The sequence below is a fragment of the Mytilus californianus genome, unplaced genomic scaffold (genome assembly GCF_021869535.1).
Source record: "Mytilus californianus isolate M0D057914Y unplaced genomic scaffold, xbMytCali1.0.p SCAF_1, whole genome shotgun sequence".
Taxonomy (NCBI): domain Eukaryota; kingdom Metazoa; phylum Mollusca; class Bivalvia; order Mytilida; family Mytilidae; genus Mytilus; species Mytilus californianus.
This window is the reverse complement of record NW_026262581.1, coordinates 18903301-18926163: the sequence shown is the minus strand read 5'-3', so window position 1 is coordinate 18926163 and position 22863 is coordinate 18903301. Positions and strand designations below refer to the sequence as shown.

The following is a 22863-nucleotide window of genomic DNA, read 5'->3' as shown; positions in this document are numbered from 1 at the left end:
GGATCAATACGAATACTGTTATCAGTGTATTAAAGTGCTACTTGAAAGTGATTCTGGAGATTCACTGTATGCGAATACTTAGTGAAGTTCATGGTGAAGTTCAACCCCTCTGTTATTTTCTATGTATTTATTGGTTCCGTAGTACTGCGTTTGCATTTACCATTTAACTACAACATGCACATCGGAAACGTTAGGTGATTTCAATTTGGACGTGCCGTTATAAAATCATTATTCAAAATGCAGATGCATAATTTCGCATATGATTTATTGAAAAATGGCATAAATGCAAGTGATCCGATTTTTTAAACATTGATTTAGAACAAACACTGGATTTTCGACCCAGGGAATTATTAGTAATTGTAAATGTCAAATTATAACGTTATACATGCATGTACAATGTATCACATGCACATCATGACAGCCGCAATGTATGAAACAACATACAAAGTAGAAAAGAGTTTATGAATTGCATATGATTGAGCAGACCACATACGACAATACTACGGTCATATGATCTTCATATAGTCGCAAGAGATGGTCTTAAACATCGATTGTTAATAGAAATTCTATCAAAACTACACACGAATATGCATATTTATACATATCAAGATCTTTAAAATACTGTTCATTATTGTTGATCGTTTTAAGTTGACGAATGTCCTTCAATATATACAACTGCTTATCAAGTAACTTGTTAATTCATTTACTGCTATAACCAATTATAATTGTATGTCATTGAACGCATGTGTGAAACATACAAAATATTTTATGTATACATGTTCTATGTCCGATAATTGCATGCATTACACATATCATGAAAAAACTATCACAATGCTTTTTCTTACCAAGATATTTTTATCCTTGTTTTTCGTCTTTCATGAAATGCAGTTCTTAATTACTTAAATGTCTACTATCTCAAAATTAAACATATCAAAAGATTCTTTACTCTAAGAAACGGGTTAATATAATAACAAATTCATAGATTAGTTCCGATCCTTAAGATATTTTTTGTTTACATGTATATGTACATGCCATTTTTATATTTTTTATTTTGTATAACTTCATAAATAAATTAATAAAATATGATTACACTAGCTACATCGCGTTGTTTTAATCAGTGTGACTATAAAACCTAAATTCATGAAACATAAAAGTATCAGAATCAGTAAAGATGACAAATACATTATTCCAGATTCGGTATCTATTAATGTACGTATACTATCACTCAATCAACAACATTCCAATGAGTGCTTATATATTCCAGTGAACTTGAGATAAGGACACTACCGAAAGTATAAGGTCTGCCTTATATCTTGATTTGTACACTCGATATTGACACAGATTGACGATTGCAAAATAGAATCGATGACAAAAATGATAATTTTAACTTTCAAATTGTCTCAACGTCCCATTTTCAGTAGTAACATACGCTCGTGCATGTGCACACTACATGGACTCTTATTAACCGTGGTTTGCTCCTTAACAAAACAAGCTGCTCTAACAGAGTAATGATATAGAACAACTGAAATCAACACTACAGTCACCATAACGAATTGATTGATTGATTGATACGACGAGTCTGTGTCTCAAAAGAGGGGCGAAAGATACCAGAGGGACAGTCAAACTCATAGATCGAAAATAAACTGACAACGCCATGGCTAAAAAATAAAAAGACAAACAGACAAATAATAGTACACAAGACACAACATAGAAAACTAAAGACTAAGCAACACGAACCCCACTCACTAGCAACATGTTTTCGCGGTCTTAGATCTTTTGATACCAGTCTAGTTTTTCTGATTCGGTATTTTACATATGGTGTCCTATTCCCGATTTTGATAATTTGACTGGGTGTAAATTTGCATGGATGGAAATACATTTATAGCAGGAGACGGTTACCATCTCGACGCACCCTTTCTCACACCTTTTGTGGTTCATGTGATTTCATCAGTTTTTGTTTGTTCCGTTAATCATGCTGATTAGTCTCTTCTATATCGATTTACGAGATAGGAATATCGAAAAAAGTACTGTCGATTTGATCTATGGATTTTTAACGATTACTGTATGATTATATTTTATAGTATTTGCATCGATTACCCAATGGCGTACATGTATGCCATAGAACATTTACTTCATTCATTATTATCATTTTCAAATGATGTTTAGAACAAAACATACAAAGAATAATAGGAAGAAAATATATTGTAGACAACACAACAGATCACTTGAACAAACTGCATGAAGTATCTTTTTGACATATATAATTGTATATACAATATTAGGTCAATGTCAGAAAAATATTAACTTTTTTGTATGAGGCTTAGAAACCGATTTCTGTGTCTTTCATTTTTCGGGGCATTGCACAAGCAAACAAATAACATAACTACTGAGTGGCTAGTAGAAATTCGCCCAAAATAATGTTAGTCTTCGTTTTTCATGAGTGGTAACAAAATTATTAAGATTTAACATGTAAAACTGTAGGACACTGCCCACTAACGAAACCCCCGCTTAAAGAGTTTGGTAACTGGGAAGCTGATGAGCAATAAATTCAAAACTTATCACAGTTAATCATGTTCACATATATGTAAAGCCCAAAAAGTTATTTCAGGAAGCTTCATTTGCAGCTCCAAAGATAAATGTGACGAGTATTTCATGCATTACCGTTTTGTGTTAGAATATTCTCGGTAAACAAGAAGGTGAGGAGCTGTGAATCTGAAACAGCACCACCAACTTATGCTGACGGCGTCCTCTATGAAGTGTGCCACCGCGTTCTCGGTGTACTGTGACTGTCATAACAATATGTTATAAGACACAAAATACAGATCATTCATATAACTAATAAGGGTCAAATGAGAGAAACCCGTAATTGTATCTCAAAGCCCTCTGTTATATATATGAAACGATTCTTACGGATTGAAATTGCTGACCAAACCTACCATGTTTATTCATTATATGTAAAAGTATGCAACTATATTAAGGGGCATGCTGGTTTGATATCAACGATACATAATGCGGAAGACGGGTTTAATTCCTGCTTTTGGCATTTGTAACAATATCTTCTAAATAAATTGTCAAAATTCCTGAAACGTGATCTGACTTTCAGATAATTCACGAAGCTACTATTAAATGAATCATTATTTGTATTCAAAATACATCGTTTCATTAAAAAAAGTGAAGAATCAATATAGGAACCAAAATAAACATACAAAACTGAGTGTTGTCATGTGGTGTTGCTAAAATGGAAGTCCAAATACACAATGAACGCGAAGACACATTCCATGGGGGACACCGTTTTACATAACGTAAACACACAACATACATAAAGTAGAGCCATTAACCCCAACAAACGGCCCTGTGAAGGTGTATCTTTTGTAACTTCAATTGTCTGAGAAAATATAATGTGTTTGTATTGCTACATTATCATTTTAAAGTATAATAAGAAAAATTGTATAACTGCTTCATCATGTTCATATTTATCAATATATTAGCACGAAAAACTTAAAAGATTTTATTTAAGTCCATTATATCGGAAATTATAACTTTTTTCTGCCTTTTTACATGATATCATATTTGGCGTTGTCTGTATGTTAATTACCTCAGGACCAGGATTCTGTAGGATAGCCTGTAATATGGCTAAATGTCTGTCAATATTCAATATACCTTGATCATTTTCCAATGGCAAAGGAGTATGTTCATGATTGTTTAAAATTAGCCCTACGAATTTGAAGATTTTTTACTCAAGCCAACATACTTCAAGTTTCACAAAGAAATAGTTGTGATATAACTATCCATATTAAATACTAAGAAACTATCTTTTGGCACATCATATTAAAAAAGACAAAAAACAAAAATAACCCCTCAAGTGTATTTGTGTTGTAACGTCAATTTTGTTCAATTTCCCAATAAGTTTCAAAAGTTTTTCACATACTTTACTTTGGCCGGCACCCCTGAGCCAGATTTGTTTTTGTTTCTATGGATTCAATATCATCATTGGCAACTTTTGGCGTCAGGACATTTTAGATCCTATGTTGCAGCCAAGGGTTTCCTCACGCTTTTGTGGAAAAGAAAATGCACAAAATCATCGTTTTTTGACAATATATACAAAATGTGCTGACTTTGAAGCCTATAATGTCTAGTGAAGTGATTTGTTTAACCTAGCAGTAAGTTATGAAGTAGATCCATTTAAGAACCAAATTATTGCAAATTTGATATTTTATGAAAAACTGTAAGTTCAAAGCCATATTTGGCCTGAGGTGAACCTTGTCCTTTCCCATCTAATCATTGAGGTCGACCCCCTTTTTCAGTACCTACCTATTGTATTAACTGTTTATTTGTTCTAGCCCTGTTAAAGTAGTCAGAAATCCTTATTTAGGAGCAACAACTCCTTAGAGATTTATCCAATAGTTTTGGCCATGTCATATAAAAAAGAGGATGTGGTATGATTGCCAATGAGACAACTCTTAACAAGAGACCAAATGACACAGAAATTAACAACTATAGGTCACCGTATCCCATACCGCATAGTCAGCTATAAAAGGCCCCGAAAAGACAAATGAGAGTACTCGAAGTTACTGACAGTTAGTTCAAAGCCAATAACAACTAATAAAAAATCATGCATCTAAGACTAAATTATCAATCATTACACATCCAACATCCAATGGATTTAGTGTAAAGACGTCATAAACAGTCAGAGAAAAGCATGACCTTGTGGAATGCCAAGATGCCGGTACCGACAGATTGTAGTTCCATGAATGTGCATATGTATATAACAATAATATTTAGTTAGCTTTTAATTTACTGATAACAAAATCAATATTAATAACAGTAAAACAATATTCAAAGGTCTAATAACTTTGTTGAATTGGTAACCTTTAAGAATAAGTTTATTTAAATGATCAATAAGTTTGCCATGATCGTTTCTAAATTTCCGGGCACGGTAAACAACATCTCAGTAAAAATGAGGATGTGCTATTCCGTTTGAAATAAATTTTCTACAAGTACAACCAAACTTCAAAACCAAATCTTTATATCTATGGAAGAATTTAGTAAAGGTTTAAAGTCATTTGTGGTAACGAAATCCCTGACTTAATAATTTACCAGTAATACATGAATTACGTTAAAATCCAAAACGTCACAACAGACACGGCCATAGCGAACGAGTTGTGATATATAAACACCGTAAGATGGTGCCAAAGGAACATCAACATCCAAAAACGGAAAATTAACAATAGGGAACATAAAATCGTCCCTCTTGTCGTAAATTGTAGTGTGGAGTTTCCCGTGTAAAACTGAAATATCTAAATCCAGGAAAGGACAGTTATTACCGTTTACATTTGATTTGTTTAAAGTAAGTTCCTTTAGGTAAATGTCGGCAGTATATTTAGAAAGTTCTTGATTATTTAACGAAAAAATATCATCAAGATAACGGTAAGTGTTGTTGAATTTATCGATTAAATGCAATTTAGACGGGTCTTTACTGAGTTGAGTCATAAACTGTGATTCATTACAGTACAAAAACAAGTCTGCTATTAAGGGGGCGCAATAAGTGCCCATAGGAATACCTACAACCTGTCGATAAACTTTGTTGCCGAAACGTACATAAATATCAAGGAGAAAATTTACAGCTCCGATCATCTTATCACCTCCAGTAAGTATATCTAACATATTTACCTTTCTCATTAGAGAAGAAGGCTTAAAATGAGTTGCAGCAAATATATTTGCATTCAGATTTACCAAACGACCATGTAGTTAAATGGGAAAACTTTTGTTTGAAATGATTGTGTGGAAGTGTAGCGTAAAGAGTAGAACAGTCAAAACTGTCAACAAAATCAAAAGGACAATCAAATGCACGCAATTTATCTAAAACATTCAAAGAATTGTTTACACTCCAAAAATAGTTAATTCCACTATTTTCATATATTTTATTACAAACGTTAATGATAAGTTCTTTAATAGTTGTACATGTTAAGGAACTAGTTAAAAGCACTGAAAGATTAGTTGTAGAACACTTACTAGAGGCCGAGATGAAACGATATTTGACTGGTTTTTTGTGTAGCTTTGGGTAACCAATACATAGAAGGGGCCTTCAAATGTTCAGAAAAGGCCTTAACCTGTGATGTGGTTATGATATGTTTGTTTACTATATGACTCTCTGTGGAGCGTACAGACTTGAATGTAGATGAATTTAAAATTTCATTCTTAAGAACCTCCGTGTAGTATTTACGACATACCACCACCACATTATTGGCTGCTTTGTCGGCCCGTACAAACACAATCCGCTTCGAAAGTTCTTGAAGTTTTTTTCTTATTCTAGAAATAGGCGTATTATGTACTCTTTTTTTTATTTCTGAATTATTTTCAAAATGTGATATTCGAATATCCACAACACTCATACATTCATTTAAATAAGAATCAACAGCCTTTTTATCAGATTTTTCCCGTTTACACCACTTTTTACAATACGAGGAAAGAGCGTCTTTTGTGACCTGACGACACTGTTTCCAATCTATTTTAGATGGAGGACAATAGTTTGGTCCTTTTTTTCAAAACGTTTTTAACCTCTCTGTCTTGGACGATATTGAGGTCCCCCGTAATAACGTGCCCATAGGGATCATATCTAAACTTCGACGATTCACAGTTTCAAGTTAGAGGAGTATTATTTTCTACATTGTCGTCTGATGTTACTGTCGTATAATTAAAAATTAAACTTCTGCTGGGTTCATTGTATGTGTACGAAACAATGGGTGGTTCTGTGTTAACAAAATAGGGAGGTATAAAGTTTTGAACGGTAGAGTCATTAAATATACTCGATAAGTTAAAATCAATACCTCTGTTAATATATTTAATTTTCAGAAAGTGCCGTCTATTATCTTCAGGTTTAGCGATACGCGGGAACAGCCTATGGTGGCAAAACGCTGTAATTATACGCGAATATTCATAGAGTAGGCTGAAGAAAGAGATTGTGTCATACTCCTTGAAAATATCATGTAATTTACTATTTTGACCCAGTTTACATAATAATTGATGCCTACCATTGTTTTTAAATATAGATAGGAAATTATCAAGTGTATAATTTATACGATGTTTAATTCGTTGATTTCGATTAATACGTTTGCCATAAGACCTATTATTACGTGTCTTTTATCAACAATGTTCATGATATCAATAGAAGAAGTTGTAGATATGTTCCCTTGTCCAAGTATATTGTAATTTAGACCCAGGAGATAAGCTGTCTGAAGTCGTTTAATCCAAGACAGTTCGATAATTTCACGGGAATCTTCAAATTGTTTATGCGATTGCCCTTGTTGTTTCTGGATCGTTTCGAGCGGTTGGAATCTTATAAATTTAATATTGTGGTTGTGTGTACCTAACTGTTGGTAAATTAAACTTTTGAATTTTTTAGGTTTTCGGAAGTGGTATAGATGTTCCAGTGTTCGTTTAAAAAATTCCCGTCCTGTTTTTCCTACATATTGTATACCACATTTTGGCTTTGTTCAAGTAACCAGATAAATGAGACTTTGAGTTTTTCATGTAATGTCACAGGAAAAGGAAAGCGAAAAAGCTTTCCCGTTCACTGTTGACCTAACAGTGTTATCAGAAGATAATCTAGATCAGGTAAGTCATTTTCTGGTATTGCACGGGAATATTTGTGGATATCCACGTGCATTTTTATTTAATAATATGGCTGCAGCAGCATTGCCACCTTTGACACAATTGTAAAAAGTACTAAATTTAGAAAGGGAATTTCGATTGACGGCGGTTGAATTATTATTTGGAATGAGGTTTTTTGAACACGTGAATATCCTTGAACGATTGGTGTATAATGTTTTCTTGCCATTTCGAAAATCATGATTAATTAAGGGTAATGAGAAAATTAAATGAGGCCGAAAGGCATGACATTGAATAAGAACTACAATAACGGAATATATAAACAATTTATAAAACAGTCGAAGAATTCTTTTAAAAACTATATAGAACAGCCCGACAGAATGGTGTTAGTAAAACAAGACAGACATATAACAAACATTGGTCCGAGAAAACAGTTATATCGTAGTGAATTTATCTAAGACATAAAACAACAACAAATTTTTAACAAAAATTCCCACCGGCACTATCCAAAAAATACCTTTACAGTGTAGTGTATTAATTTTGGGATACATTATATCAAAATTATAGAAAAGTATATAAGCTGTCACTCAAATTAAGAACAATTTTATGTAGAGTGGGTGTATAATATAGTATGACAGCTTCAGATCAAGACATACTAATTTTTGACCTTTTCAAACTGGACCAGATCACTAATTTACCTACACGTAAAAATTATTATAAACTGTTTATACATGTAATTTACATATTACTATTATATGCATAAAATATAAGGATATAAATTTGGAAGATGTATAAACAAATTGTTAAACACTGTCCGCATTGGGGACTCTATTCGTAGACAATTAAAAGGACGATAACTGTGTCCCGGACCTAATAAAAGGCAAATACAGGAAGATATAAGAACTCTTAGTAAAACCATAGAAGGGGGCAGGATAAAAATACAGTAGAAATATAGAGAATATTAATATATAAGGAATATGTAGACAGCTCATTCACAAGCAAAAAAACCCTAACTGTAAAATTATAAAGGAATACACTACAAGCACGGGGACACATTCTACTGCATCAACACAGCACGAGTAACAAACCCTGCAGTAAATATAAATAAAGAGGATGTGATATGATTGCCAATGAGACAACTTTTCACTAGAGACCAAATGACACAGAAATTAACAACTATAGGTCACCGTACGGCCTTCGACAATGAGCAAAGCCCATACCGCATAGTCAGCTATAAAAGGTCTCGAAAAGACAAATGTAAAACAATTCAAACGAGAAAACTAACGGCCTTATTTATGTACAAAAAAAATGAACGAAAAACATATATGTAACACATCAACAAACGACAACCACTGAATTACAGGCTCCTGACTTGGGACTTGGTTTGAATATCTTCTATTGTTGATCATTTTTTCAGTTTTACTGTTTCTACCAATCTCTTATTGTTTTGTACATAATGAGCAATAGTATGAAAATTAGCACAAAGAAATCTTGATTTGAGGGCATTAACTCAGGCGGAAACCCAGTTGAAATTAAACAAAAGAAATGGAACTCTGTGTTAGAGAAGGTAAAAAAAGGCAAAGCTGGTAAATTTGAATTGTTTACATCTGTTTCTATGGGCTTTAAAAGTTTAATGAATGTGCCTTATTTAGGATTGTATGCATCTTATGTATGTGTTTTTACTTAATTATTGAGCTGAGCTTCGAGGTATGTGTTCACTTTTAGATTAAATACAAATTTTCACAAAACAGTCGATTTTGGTAGGTGCAAATTCTCGTGGATCTTTTTTGTGCATAAGCATAAATTCCGCCGAAAAAAATTCCAAAGAAAGATAAAAGATTTATCTTTTTTAAAGTATCAAGTTTCATTTCTGCCCCCTGTGTCGTTTTTTTGGGGGAAAATCCCAAAAATAGGCAATAATGTCATCGAAAAGAGAAAGTCGAGTACATCTTTTTAGGTTCGGACGTGTTTGAGTTGAATATTCTGTCTTGAAAACGTATAAAAGAAAAATATATGACACATCATCTCGCTTCAAATTCTATCATTTTTATATATTTAGGCTGTATGTTGATACAATAGCATTAACAATTTACAATATATATGGGTCAAGTGAAATACCCTTCTAATGAGTCATAACAATAGAGTAGGTGTGTTCGAATAACAAATGTTCACTAAAAGTACTTGACGAGAAACTTTTCTGGTGGATCTTAAAAATGCATAACTTAAAAAAAACTTCATTTTTGTGTGTGTTATCTTGGGTAATTAGTCTTCAACTAATAAATATGTACAAAAGCAGAAAAAAATTGAAGGCGTTAAGGAGGCTTAGCAATACGCAAAAAAGTATTTTTTTTTTCATTTTTAAATTCGATTTACGTTCTGGTAACATGTATCACCTCATAATTAGATATGCATCAAGTACATTAGAAATATCTAGGTTTTTCTTTGGTAATTGATGGACAAGAAAGATATTTTATTTTCACATCTTTACCATTTTGGCTATCTTTTGCTGGACATATCTTTGCTAAAGTTGTTCGAACATTATTTAGTTAATTTTTGGAGGTGCAATCGTTTGTCTAAATCTGTTTTACACACTTTATTGAAATCTGCTTTTTTACCAAATTTCGTGAAAATGGATTTTTTTATCCAGTGCAAAAAATAGACTGGTTAGGGTTTTCATTGAATCTGTTTTTTCATTGATCTAGTATCTGGTGTTATTGAAGTCCAGAAAATTAAAAAATACAGTTCAAATTCGAAACGATTCTTTAAGATAATCGTTCAACTGCCACAAATTTGGCATCTATTCTCGGGATAATAGTATATATATTTATATCTTTGATTAAAGCTTTTGTCAATATTTGCCAACTGGTGACACGTAATTCATTCATGTTTGTATACCAGAGAGATACTTAGGACTTGTATTTGATAACCCCTCTCAGTCAAAACCGAGCTAGAATTTTAGAAAAGTAATTATAGATCTATACAAAATTTATTAGTCTGTCCTGTACACAAGATCCCAGACCGTATTATGTTTTCCGATACCAGTATGTATGCTGGAGCAGCTTTTATTGATGGCAATGTTCAACAAGTTGCTCATAATATGTTTAGTGAACAAGAAAGACTTAAGAGCTGCACCTGGGGAGAATTGAAATTTGTAGAGTTCATATTAGAAAGTATGTTTGTACAGTTAGCAGTTAAAACTTGTAAAAATGTATACAGACAATCAAAATGTTGTGCATATATGCCAAGTGGGCAGCATGAAGCCTGATTTACATGAACTTGCTATGAATATTATACAATTGGCATAGTTAATAATATAACTATTGAAGTTGAGAGGATCCCACGATCTGAAAATGTACAAGCAGATTACTTTGGTAGAATTTTTGATTTTGACGACTGGGCTGTGGCTGACAGGGTTTTTCGTATGTTTGGTAACAGATGGGGAACATTAAGATTTACAGACGATAAAAATCAAAACATTGATCGGTTTATTTCAAAATTTTAGGTTCCATGAACCCAAAGAGTCGCTTTCGAATTGTCCGGAGAAAACAACTGAATTGTGCCCCAAGTTGGTTTAGCTTGCCGAGTACTAGGTATATGTAAGAGAATGATAACCCCTTTTTTCATGATTAAGTGCGAGCATTAGCGAGTACTTATCATGATGAAAGGGATTATCATTCTCTTACAAACTTAGAATATTGTAAAGTGCTCAAGGCTCAAATGATCTCTTGATTGGTTGTATTCAAGAATTAGTTTTATTGTTACATTGTGTTAGCACATACTTACAACTTCTCGTCCGATCATAGTGCTTGAATTTGCCTTCTTATTTTCATAGTACATACTTTTTCCGTGTACTAAGGTCCTACGCATCAATGACCACAAGGGTAAGCTTTCATTGTATCGTAATCAAGATATGAAAACAAAAATTGCCACTGGCTATTTTGAAATAAAATGTTCCAAATTAAATTAAATAGTTTGTAATTAGTTTTCACGTTGATTTTACATATCCTGCTATTAAAATCTTTGGATTTAAAAAATGTTTTTGACAATTGCAAGTTTTTTTTCATTTAAATAAAGAGTAACAAATATGGTTCTTTATACCTTGATAAGAGTACAGGGCTATCTTAATCAAAATTGTAATAATTTATCATCAATGCAACTACTTTGTACACAAAACAAAAGTGTGTACTATTAATTATTGTGAAGGGAAAATTAAGGCAATTTGGTGATTTTATTAACTTTCTTGGGGAAATTGATCTATTTCGTCATGAATTGATTGATTGATTACTAATTGCTTAATGTACAGTGGAAAATATTTCAGGCATGTCTTGAATTAAAAAACCGTGATAATGTTTGAATAGAATGTGCCACCTATATATATATATATATATACGTATTCTGATTAAAAAAAAAACATTAAAAAAAATATATCTATTGGTAGTTTCTTTTTAATGCTATCCGCTAGACTATCTATATGGGACAAACTATCTATATGTTTCAAATAATCTTAACTTATTATAACTTTAGTTTTACTGTGAAATTGAAAAGTGTTTTCAAAACATGTAAAGCTTCCACTGCAGTGTAATTATTGTCTGCTTTTGGTCAATTCATTTTGTCATCTTACCATGTAAAGAAGTACATGTTTAGTAAAACACCGCTTTATATCAGTATACATACTTACACCAGCAGCTATCATCTTTTCATTCTGGAGTCACTAGGGCCTTTTGAAATCACATATTTTACAACGATATTAGTGAGTAGATTTACAAAACATAAAATTCGATAATGAGCTCCGTTTTACAAACACCTGTGATACAAGTAGTCAGCCAAAATAAACTATCAATTATAGACCAATTAAAAGATTACTCGAGTTGTAAATATGTGATAAATTGAATAGTCTATGAAAAGGTATATACTATGAAATTAAGAGCTCGGGGCAAGCCCCTCGCTCTAAATTTCATAGTATATACCTTTCCATAGACTAACCTAGACTTAGTGCAATGTTTATGAGAAATGCAAGACTTCCTTTTTGTTTATTTCATTCATGAATTAGTTGATGTAAAGACTTTCTTATATTTTCGGGAAATATAATTCATTGTGTTTTAGACACACTACAAACCAGTAAAAGTCTGAAATGGCCTATATCTGTACTCGACTGTACTGATTTTTACTCGACCAGTCTGAATTGGTCTGAATTTTACTCGACATTACTCGACCCCAGTCTTAACCATACTCAACTGTACTGATTTGTACTTGATCCTTATCTTTGCCGTTGAAAATAGTCTGAACTATTACTCGACCAGTCTGAAACAGTCTTAACCCATTCTCGACCTGTACTCGACCTATTTTTTCAGTCTAAACCATACTCGACCAAAGGTCTTAACAATACTCGACCAGTCTAAACCATACTTGACCAAATAACCTCTACTTTTTCTAGATTTTAACTGTTAAAATAAATTTCTTTTTAACTGACATGACAACAGTCACAATAAAATAAAGATATATTATAAAAACAGATTTTTACATTCTTACATGATTCTCAGATTTATCGAATAGAGATAGTTAAATCAAATTATCTTATATAATAATTTAATTATATTTATTTTAAAGTTTTAGAGTTTTGTTTAAAAAAGATTTTCTTTTACCTAAAAACCACACCTATACTGAGGGTAATTAAAGCTTATTAAGTTGCTTCTTGTTTGGCATGTGTTTTTTTTTTTAATTAATTTTCCCAAATTCCTAAATAAAAACTACATAGGTTTCATGGTTACATACAAAAAATGTACAATAGTTATAAAATTATCTTTATAATGAGGTAACAACAGCCAACAAAATCACTGAAATTGTTTAACCTTATTTTAGACATATATCTATTTTTGTAATTTGGGATATATTATATACAATATATATCAAAAATGGATAAAAATTAAAGAAATTAATAAAATTGTTCTTCTGATTAGTCGTGAAGTATAAAGTAATACCTCCTGCTTGGGGCAAACTCATGAAAAAGATCACACCTGGTCAGAGAGTATTAAATTCTAAATAACATTCATTCACAATTGCAACATCCTGTGAAACTTAAATCGCAAGGCCTTTTGAATTCACTATATAAGTAATACACGAGTTTAAGAAAAATACGGCTTTCTTTTTACCTGTAAAACAAACATGTACTGAGGTAATTAAACCTTATTTAAGTGCTTCTTGTATGCCATGTCTTTAATTTTGACAAAAAATATTTAAATTTAATTGAAATAAATTTTTACTGTACAGTTACTTTGGAACACATTTCCTTTTTTAAATGTTTATCACAGGATTACTATGGAAGTTCTACTATCATGATTATATTAAATTCTTGGTTTAACAAAACAAAGGTGTCATTTTTTAAATTTATTAAGTTGCTTTATATGCTATTTTATATATATTTTAATAAAAAAAATGTTCACTGCATTATTAACTAAACTCAACTGACACCATAAATCTATACGAGGCTTAAGTTAATGGTAAAAATTGTCTAGTAACTATAAAATATATCTGAAACATTCAAAAAATGTTGAATAACATTGAAAATATTAGTCACAATCCAGTTTTGAGATTATTTGATCAGCTTGTTTTATTTTAATTTTAAAGGTGATATATATGTATGTATATAAGTGTTGATGAATATGGTGATGAAGTTATATTATGTTTATTGTGAAATTTTGGTTTCAATGCTATATTGAATATATTTTTAATTTCAAATTGTTGATCAAATTTCTAGCCAGGGGAAATAGCTGTTGTTAAAAACAGTTCCTAAATTGATGAAATACAATAGATAGATACAAAAAATAGGTCTAGGTTGGTTGAGACTTGGTCGAGTATGGTTCAGACTAGGTCGAGTATGGTTCAGACTAGGTCGAGCATGGTACAGACTAGGTCGAGCATGGTTCAGACGCATATAAAATGGTTAAGTACTGGTCGAGTAAAGGTCGAGTACAAGTTCAGACTGTTAAGTATGGTTCAGACTACAGTCGAGTATTATCAAGTAAATTTCAGACCAATTCAGACTGGTCGAGTAAAACTCAGTACAGTCGAGTACAGATATAGGCCATTTCAGACTTTTACTGGTTTGTAGTGACACTAGATCACACAACAGTATAATGACATGGTAGGAATTGTATAAGTTTCGTGATTGTGAGTATGAATGTTATTCATGTAATGTTATAGTGAGGTCTTATCTTTTTGTTGTTTAAAGTTCAAATCAATAAATTCAAAATTTAAATTAAAGCTAGATTTTATTTCACAGCCAATATTTTAGTCCAGCTCTTTACATCAAATGCTACTTCATTGTGTCAGGGAAATGTTCGAATGAAATGCCTTTAAAAGTTTTAAATGTATTCAAAAGTTAAATGAAATTCCTTTTTGTATCAGAATTTTGGAAATGATTTTTTTACCAACAGCGGATCCAGAGATCTGCGTTTTGTCAAGCATATTAGCTAAATATTTAGGTTATATTTAATTTCAAATTATTATTTTTTTTTATCATTGCTTTGGAATCGTTTAATGTTTTATTAATTTGAAGTAATCTAAAAATATTCTAATTATTATTTTTTTCATAATTAAAGTTTTATTAGTCAGTTTCAATCACGTATCCTTTCAAGCTGATAAATGGCTCCAGGGTAGTTGTAACTCATTTATAGAAACTCTTTGTTTTGAACTGTAATACTAAATAGGCATAAACAATAGGATAATCCCTTCCTAAGAACATGATTTACATTCAATCCCCACAATTAAGAAGCATCAAATCCTACAATTTCATTGGTCGAGAGCACTTTGCTATATTCTGAATCATATGTTTATTTGTCGAGCAAAAGGTGTATTGGTAGTTCCTAAGTGGAAGTCTGCTCTGTTTTCGGCCTATGGTTTGGAACACAGAAAAAAAGTTTTACGAGTTTATTACATATTTTGTTGAATTCGACCGTTCACAATAACTTTTTTTCAATCCGGTCCAGACAAAAACAGTGTTTTCGCTCAATCCCATTCATCAGTAACGTCCTCGTTTTTAATCTTGATTGTTCATCATAGGAGGTCGCATTCTTTTGTACGGTTCATTGCACATTTTTACTATCGGGTGTAAAATTATTACTTTGAGGTCAATAACCGTATCTCAAAAGGTAGAAATTGCAGAATGTACCATACGTTTTCATTTGTATACTTTATTAGTTACATACATTGTTAACGGAGATATGCACCTTGTGCAGTTTATAATTGAGAAGTACCTTGTGCGGTTTAAAAATGAAAAATGCAACAGTTTAACAGTAAACAATAGCCTTTGTTCGGTTTAAGAATAAAATATGCACCTTGTGCGGTTAAAGAATAAAAAATGCACATTGTGCAGTTTTTGAATAAAGATGCACCTTCTGCGGTTATTAGATAAAGATGCACCTTGTGCAGTTGTTAGACAAATATGCAGTTACATTCAGTTGTAATACAGATGCACTTTGCATGATTTTTACGTTATTATGTTGTATAACTTCTTATTTAGCTAAGTTGTTGCGGCTTAGTTTTATTTATGTTTCATTATTACAGGACAGTGCATCATTGAGGAAAATTTCTCAGTTTGCGATCTCTAATCAACAATTTACCAAACGTGAAAAAAGGCATATTCAATATTGTAAGAAGCAGTAAAGCAATTTCTACAAATGAAAAGTACGGTGTATTACATATAATTAAAAGTTTATCCGTTGCCCTCAAGTGTATCATCCGTTGCAGTTTATATTAGTAGGCTGTACAACAATCCGTGTCTGAAGCAGTGTTATTAGCTCATTTTTATAGCATTACGTGATATCATGATTTCAGTTTAATGTATAAACCATGTGAAGACAAGCTTATTGATATGAAGATTGAAGGAGCGAAGAGAATTCTTAGTAAACCAATAGTGAAGAAAGAACCACATCATTTACAGAAGATAGTAATTAAAAGTTGGTACTGATCATTCTCATTTACCGAATGTTAGTATTTGTGCAATGATGTCAGCTGGTTATGCCGGATTTCTACGCTACGTCGATATTCTAAATTTAAAGATGTCTAATATAAAAATGTTTGACACTTATGTTTCTTTGAATATTGAATCTGGGAAAAACAGATGTATATAGAAGGGGAAATAGTGTTATGATTTCTGGTACACATTTGCCTACATGTCCAGTAGCCTGGTTATTGACATACATTGATTGAGCTAAGCTGTCATTAGATCATGATCAATATCTTATTCGTTCTGTTAGATTTTTGAAGTAAAAAAATTCTTAAAAGTGAGCGGAAGTTAATCGTCCTTTATCTCATACAAGGGCCAGGGAATTACTTTTTGACCACATCAACTGCTATTGGTCTTGCTTTTAAATAATTTTGTGTTTATAGTTTGCGCAGTGCTGGTGCAAATGCCGCTGCAAGAAATGGTGTTTCATATCGTTTAATTAAGGAACATGGAGGATGGCGTACCGATTTTGCGAAAGACTGTTATATTAACGGTTCTGTTAAAAAGCAACTTACACTTTCGTCAAATCTTAGTTGTGATATTTTTTCTTTCTGATGGTATTATTTAGCTCAAGTATAATCTATACTTTATAACTTTCTCTTTGTCTCGAGATTATAACGAGTAGCACACCGACATAAGATCTGTGTTAGGCACGAGGGGGAGGAGCACTTCAATACTTTTTTTTCGATTTTGAATATGTATACCTTTTCATATATTGCGTAGGTAAAACATAACCTTTTCCCATATTGGTGGATTTCGTTTGGTGTGTTGGAAAAGTGGAATACCAAAGTGCCAAAAGAGGGAAAATTTTGGATTTTGAACCAATAAAATTATCTTATCCTATCTTATCTTACATGAACCTTAAGCTTTCGCTGAACGATAAAAGTATTTCGACCACATTGAGCCCAATTATACTTGTCCATGAGTTTGCATTAACAGCTTCAGATTGATTCGCTTCAAAGTATACTTATTATATATCTAAAACGGATTAAAATGTCACACAATTCTATTTAAAATGTTTAGGGTTGATCATCACTAGCTACTGTAAATTCAGAAATGATTGAGAGGTTTTCATTGATGTGACTAATGCGACTTGGTGATTATCGCAATGATAAGAACTCGCATTCTGATATCTTTTGCATATATTTGTATGCAGATTTTCCTGAAATCACAATAATTTTTCATTTTTTTTTCAGAACACGCAATATTAAATGCACGCAATACATTTTTGAATTTACAGTATAAATAAATTTCCATAGATTGAATTTCCTTATATTTTGCCAAAATGTAGATTTCGCCATACTTTTTTTTCTTCTAAAATACAGTAACAAGTATGGCTCATCTTGCTATTTTTCAAGCTACAAATTGTGAAAAAATGCCCAATTTTGCATAGATTATTCTTAAAAGACGCCTTTTAATGAATAGAAAGAAATTTATCAAAATAATTTTTTACAATAAAACATGAGAAGATAGGTTTTATAATAATTATGCTTTTAAAAAATAAAAAGAAAAAATGAAGCCACCGAATTTGCGTTCTTTGCTACAAGTAAAAAATGCAAATTTCATTAAAATTCCTTTATAAAAAAATTATATAAGCAATAAAGATTAATCTCTCCTTATATGGCTAAGTTGAAAAAATTTAATCGGACAAAAGGAAATATTTGGTATTTAAAAACACTCTAAATAGTGCAATAAATCTTTTTTTTTTTTCTTCATTTACATAAACGATCTTACACATAAATTGTTATTCCGTCTCAAAATTTGCCGATTTAAGCAAAGAACTTGATCGATTGCGTACTGCTAATTTACGATCCAAGATGGCGGTATACAGTTAATCTACATTACATTCTGGGTACCGTTTCACAAAGCTTTCGTAAGTCTACGTGTCATCGTACGTCATCGTAAATAAATCGTAGGTTTTACAGCCGTTTCACAAAGCCGTCGTAAGTTAAGATGAGCGTAAATAATACGTAAATCCTGGCGTAACTTACTACAGCTATACCCAGTCGTATCTCGATCGTAGTTTTTTCCGCAAATATGAATTAAATCACATCTAAGATGGCTTTATTCTCGATCAAGATGCCGCAAATGTTAGAAGACGAAGAAGAATCTTCAATATTAGAACCACACTTTCTTCGTTTGATCATTTTGAAAATGAAATTGATATTATATCCAGATACAGACTGGATAGACACAGTATCAATGAAATCACAATGGCAATAGAATTAGATATAAAACATGATACAAATAGGTCCCATGCACTTACTCCTGAAACGCAGGTTTTGTTAGCTTTGCGCTACTCACTGGTTCTCCGGTTTTAAAGCGCCCATTTTATGACGCTGATTTGTCCCTCCGTACATGTAACAAAGCAAAACTAACGACTTCGAGTTATATACCCGTAGCTTGTTATACTTATATCTGAGATTTTTATATTTCTTCATTATCTATATTTTTAATTTTTATAAAGTTTAGTACACACTGCACAACGATAGTGATCGTACCGGCCGTCATAATGTTTTCTTCGTAAACCTGTAATTCCCGTTAACGGGGGCAAGACTAAATATTCAGCACAACATAGAGTGTGATATGAGATAAATTTGATTATAAGGTTACCATAAATAATTTTGTTTATAAGGTTACCATAAATAATTTTGTTAAATCGTCATTTATTCCAAATCATATCAGTCTTGAAAACTAAACAAAGTTGAAAACTGCAGAGATTTGTTAAGCCTGTAATCTCCGTGGAATGGTATATCCTAAACAAACACCTATTTTGAAAATAAATTCTACATCCAACAAATCGATATCGGTGTCAACATTCAATTTTGATACAAATTCTATCTTCAGATTCACGTATTATGTTTTATATATAAATGACGAAATCATCGAAATGTAATCTCCGTGGAATGTAATCTCCGTTCACGTTTTTGTGAAGAGTGCTTTCTTTCACGTCCGCATTTCTATCGAGTATGGCATGCCAAATAAACATTTTATATAATAATTACGGATGGCGAATATATAAATTACAGATCAATAACTTACATGTGCATTGTAATTTAGACGACATAAGAAGACACAATGTGACAATTTTAATTAGTCAATTGTTTTAGTGTAACAGAGCTTCTTGTTTTCTTAGATCTCCAAAAAAACACAAAAAAAAAACGAACTGGGTGTTTTTATATCAATATTAATGCAAGTAAATAATTTTAACCCGTTTTCGATATTAAAGATCTGAAACTTTTATTATTAATATAAATTTGATACAATTAAACAATTATGCAAGTAGTCATAAAAATTGCTCTGCCTAATGAGTTTAATAAATCATATTGCACAGGGAGGGAAGCTTTTGAATACTTTCTTTCATTAAAAATGAAATTACGATTTCGGCTGAGAGGGCATGGTATATATTGTCCGTTACATTTATTAACAACACCTTGTACAAATATTCTTTTCGAAAATAAAAACAGTTAAATAGAACAAACAAAACTGTCCGTCACAATGATATATAAGGGTCTGGATTTAGGGGGGGGGGGGGGGGGGGAGGGGGTGGGGGTTTTTACATTTCTGCATTCTGTAATTCTTTTTGTCATTTTTCTCTATTCAGTAAGAAATATGCTTATATATGAGAACAACTACTTATAAACTGCTACGCGTCGCATACTATGTATAGAGACATGCATCATAAATCTAAGTTAAAAGACAAATTAAAAAAAAAGGAATTCTAAAAGCTTTCTTTGACAAATTTTATACTAACTTCATTTTAACAAGTTTCAATTACATTTTCTAAAATAGAGGTAAGAACTGTTTGTAATGTTGTAAATTTAATTCGTTTGAAATTTTTATTCAAATACGCTGTTGAAGATTACTAAGCGCCAATAAAATACAATAATTTTGTATTTTATAAATTAGTGTCTTCGATAATGAAAAATTCGTCATCGAACAGTCTCATTATCATGTCGGTATTCGAAATGACTTGTTTCATTGTTATTACAAAAAATAGGTCATAATAACATGACAGAGTTTTCTTTTTTGCTTCAGAATGTTCTAGATAAATATACAAAAAGCAAAGTTTAGACAATGTACCCTCATAAGCCTGGAAGTGGCTAGTCACATATAGTTAACGGCGTTTTTCTCACAATGATGTTCTACCCTCATAAGCCTGGAAATGTCGTGGCGGGTCACATATAATCAATTCTTCTGACTTCATAAATTTTGTTAGAGAGTCGGCTGAATTAAGACGTTATATGATGAAAATTAATTAATTTCCTTCCGTGAAAATGCATCGCATGTACAATAGAAATGAATCGCCCCTTCAGTGAAAATGAAAGTCTAGTATCATTATTCGACAGTAAACATGAATCGCATAACGAAAACAGCTTAGTGGAATTTAATTCAATATCAACAAGCTGAATAACAAAACCTGTTTTAAGTTATACAACATTAATAATTATGTTAAAAGGTACATTTTTCTGCAAATGAAACTTAACTGCTGCTTTTAAATCTCTTGCACGCTCTGTTCGTGAACTATTCTTAATATTTATCTATTTGTGTATCAATTTTACACCTGGATGGCTGTAGGCGCGATGAAAACCCGTTCGCATCTCATACCTATATCATGAATTTATAAAAAACAGTACACATTATATCTTATTTCTTATTATATTCAAAAATCATGAATTTGTCGTCTGTTTATTTATCATTCTTCATTAGAAATTCATAACGGATACAGTGAAAATGGTATTTCAGGATTCGCACATTATATACACTGGTTTTGTTTATTTTTATTGGACTTTCTTTTAATTCTTTTTTAACGACAACGCATGCAACTTCTTATTTCTTGTTTGAAAATTCTTCTCTTGGTCATAAATCTGCATGAAATATTTGCAACTGTACGTTCAGAAAACAGCAATCAATCAATCATATCTCCTCTAAAATTGCAGTACTATAATAACTTTAGACATTATCAAATAATTGTTAAAAAATTCGTTTAATCCTTTGATCAGATATAAACACGTCTCGTCACTCCCCTATTATTTCAAATTTCCGATACAAAGAAAAAAAGGTATTATTGAATATCAAAGGAAGTAACCCATCAAAGATACAAGGCTTGTGTTTCGTCTACAAATGAAAACATACGAACACACCCACTCACCTGATTCGCTCGTCGTCACAAATATAAAAAATCAAAATATAAAAACAAATATAAATCAATTGTTTTAAAAACAATTGTTAAACGGTCTTTCCCCTCCGAAACATGATTAATTGGTTTTTTGGTTGGTTCGTTGGTTGGTTGGTTGGTTGGTCGGTCGATTGATTGATTGATTGATTGATTGATTGATTGGTTGATTGATTGATTGATTGATTGATTGCATGGCACTTTCTCTGTGCGACGCAGCTAACTTAAATAACGCCTATGTTCTGACCGAACGTCACTGCGTACTTAGACATCCCGCACAGCTAAACGGACGCCTGGGATGTCCTCATAAAAATTGATCCTAGCATCATTCGTTTATAAATTTTCTCTAGTTTCTATGTTACTTCGGACTTCCATTTTTCATCTATTTGTTGTGTATGCATTTTGATTGAATTTGTAGGAAAACGGAGTAAATTTTATCTTGGAAGTTTTATTTTCCTTATTTGGATATGCAATGTTTTATTCTAAATTTAGGTCCGCGCGCGAGATGATGTTGTGAGATCACGTGATCCTCGAATATATATGTCTGGAGTTAAAAATATTAATTTCTTTTCAGGGGAGACCGTTGAACAGAGGACATGTGTATTGATCAGAGAAACACGATAACTATTGTTTTTATTTTGTACAGGTCATTGATGTCGGATCACGCATACATATTACGTACACATGTTTACGGGAGCACAGATTTGTATTTTAATGCATGTTTAGAAATTTGATTGTAAGATTTCAGTAATATTTACGAACTTAAAGGAGCGATTTCTACGACACAGATTTTAATTTCGCAATCAAGCGGACCGCACGTGTCTCATCGATTAATTTCAGAAAATACATGAATTGGAGCAGATTTTTGCAGGGATGGATTTCTATTTCAGACAGAAATTTGTACATAAGAAGGGTTGGCTTTTACAGTATAATGTACTGCACTAAAAGCGATTTTCTTTTCATAGAAATGGGATAACTTTAAAAAAATCAGTAGAAAAAAAAGGGGGGAGTGTAGTGGTAGACTGTGGTTGATAATTGAGATAAGAAACATTTACAACATGATAGCTGCAAAGTT

At 31.9% G+C, this 22863-nt stretch overlaps 1 protein-coding gene across 3 annotated transcripts in view; it reads left to right on the top strand.

The window, feature by feature from the left end:
• Positions 1–22863, top strand: part of LOC127700039 (receptor-type tyrosine-protein phosphatase T-like) — a 253165-nt gene that overhangs the window by 93028 nt on the left and 137274 nt on the right. The window contains exon 30 of one of the 3 annotated variants that reach the window (XM_052203503.1): positions 2–1094. The exons of the other annotated variants lie outside the window; for them this stretch is intronic. Coding sequence (XP_052059463.1) covers positions 2–82 — 81 coding nt within the window. The 3' untranslated portion in view covers positions 83–1094. Of the gene's footprint in view, position 1; positions 1095–22863 lie in introns of those variants that run through there. 3 annotated transcript variants of the gene reach the window in all.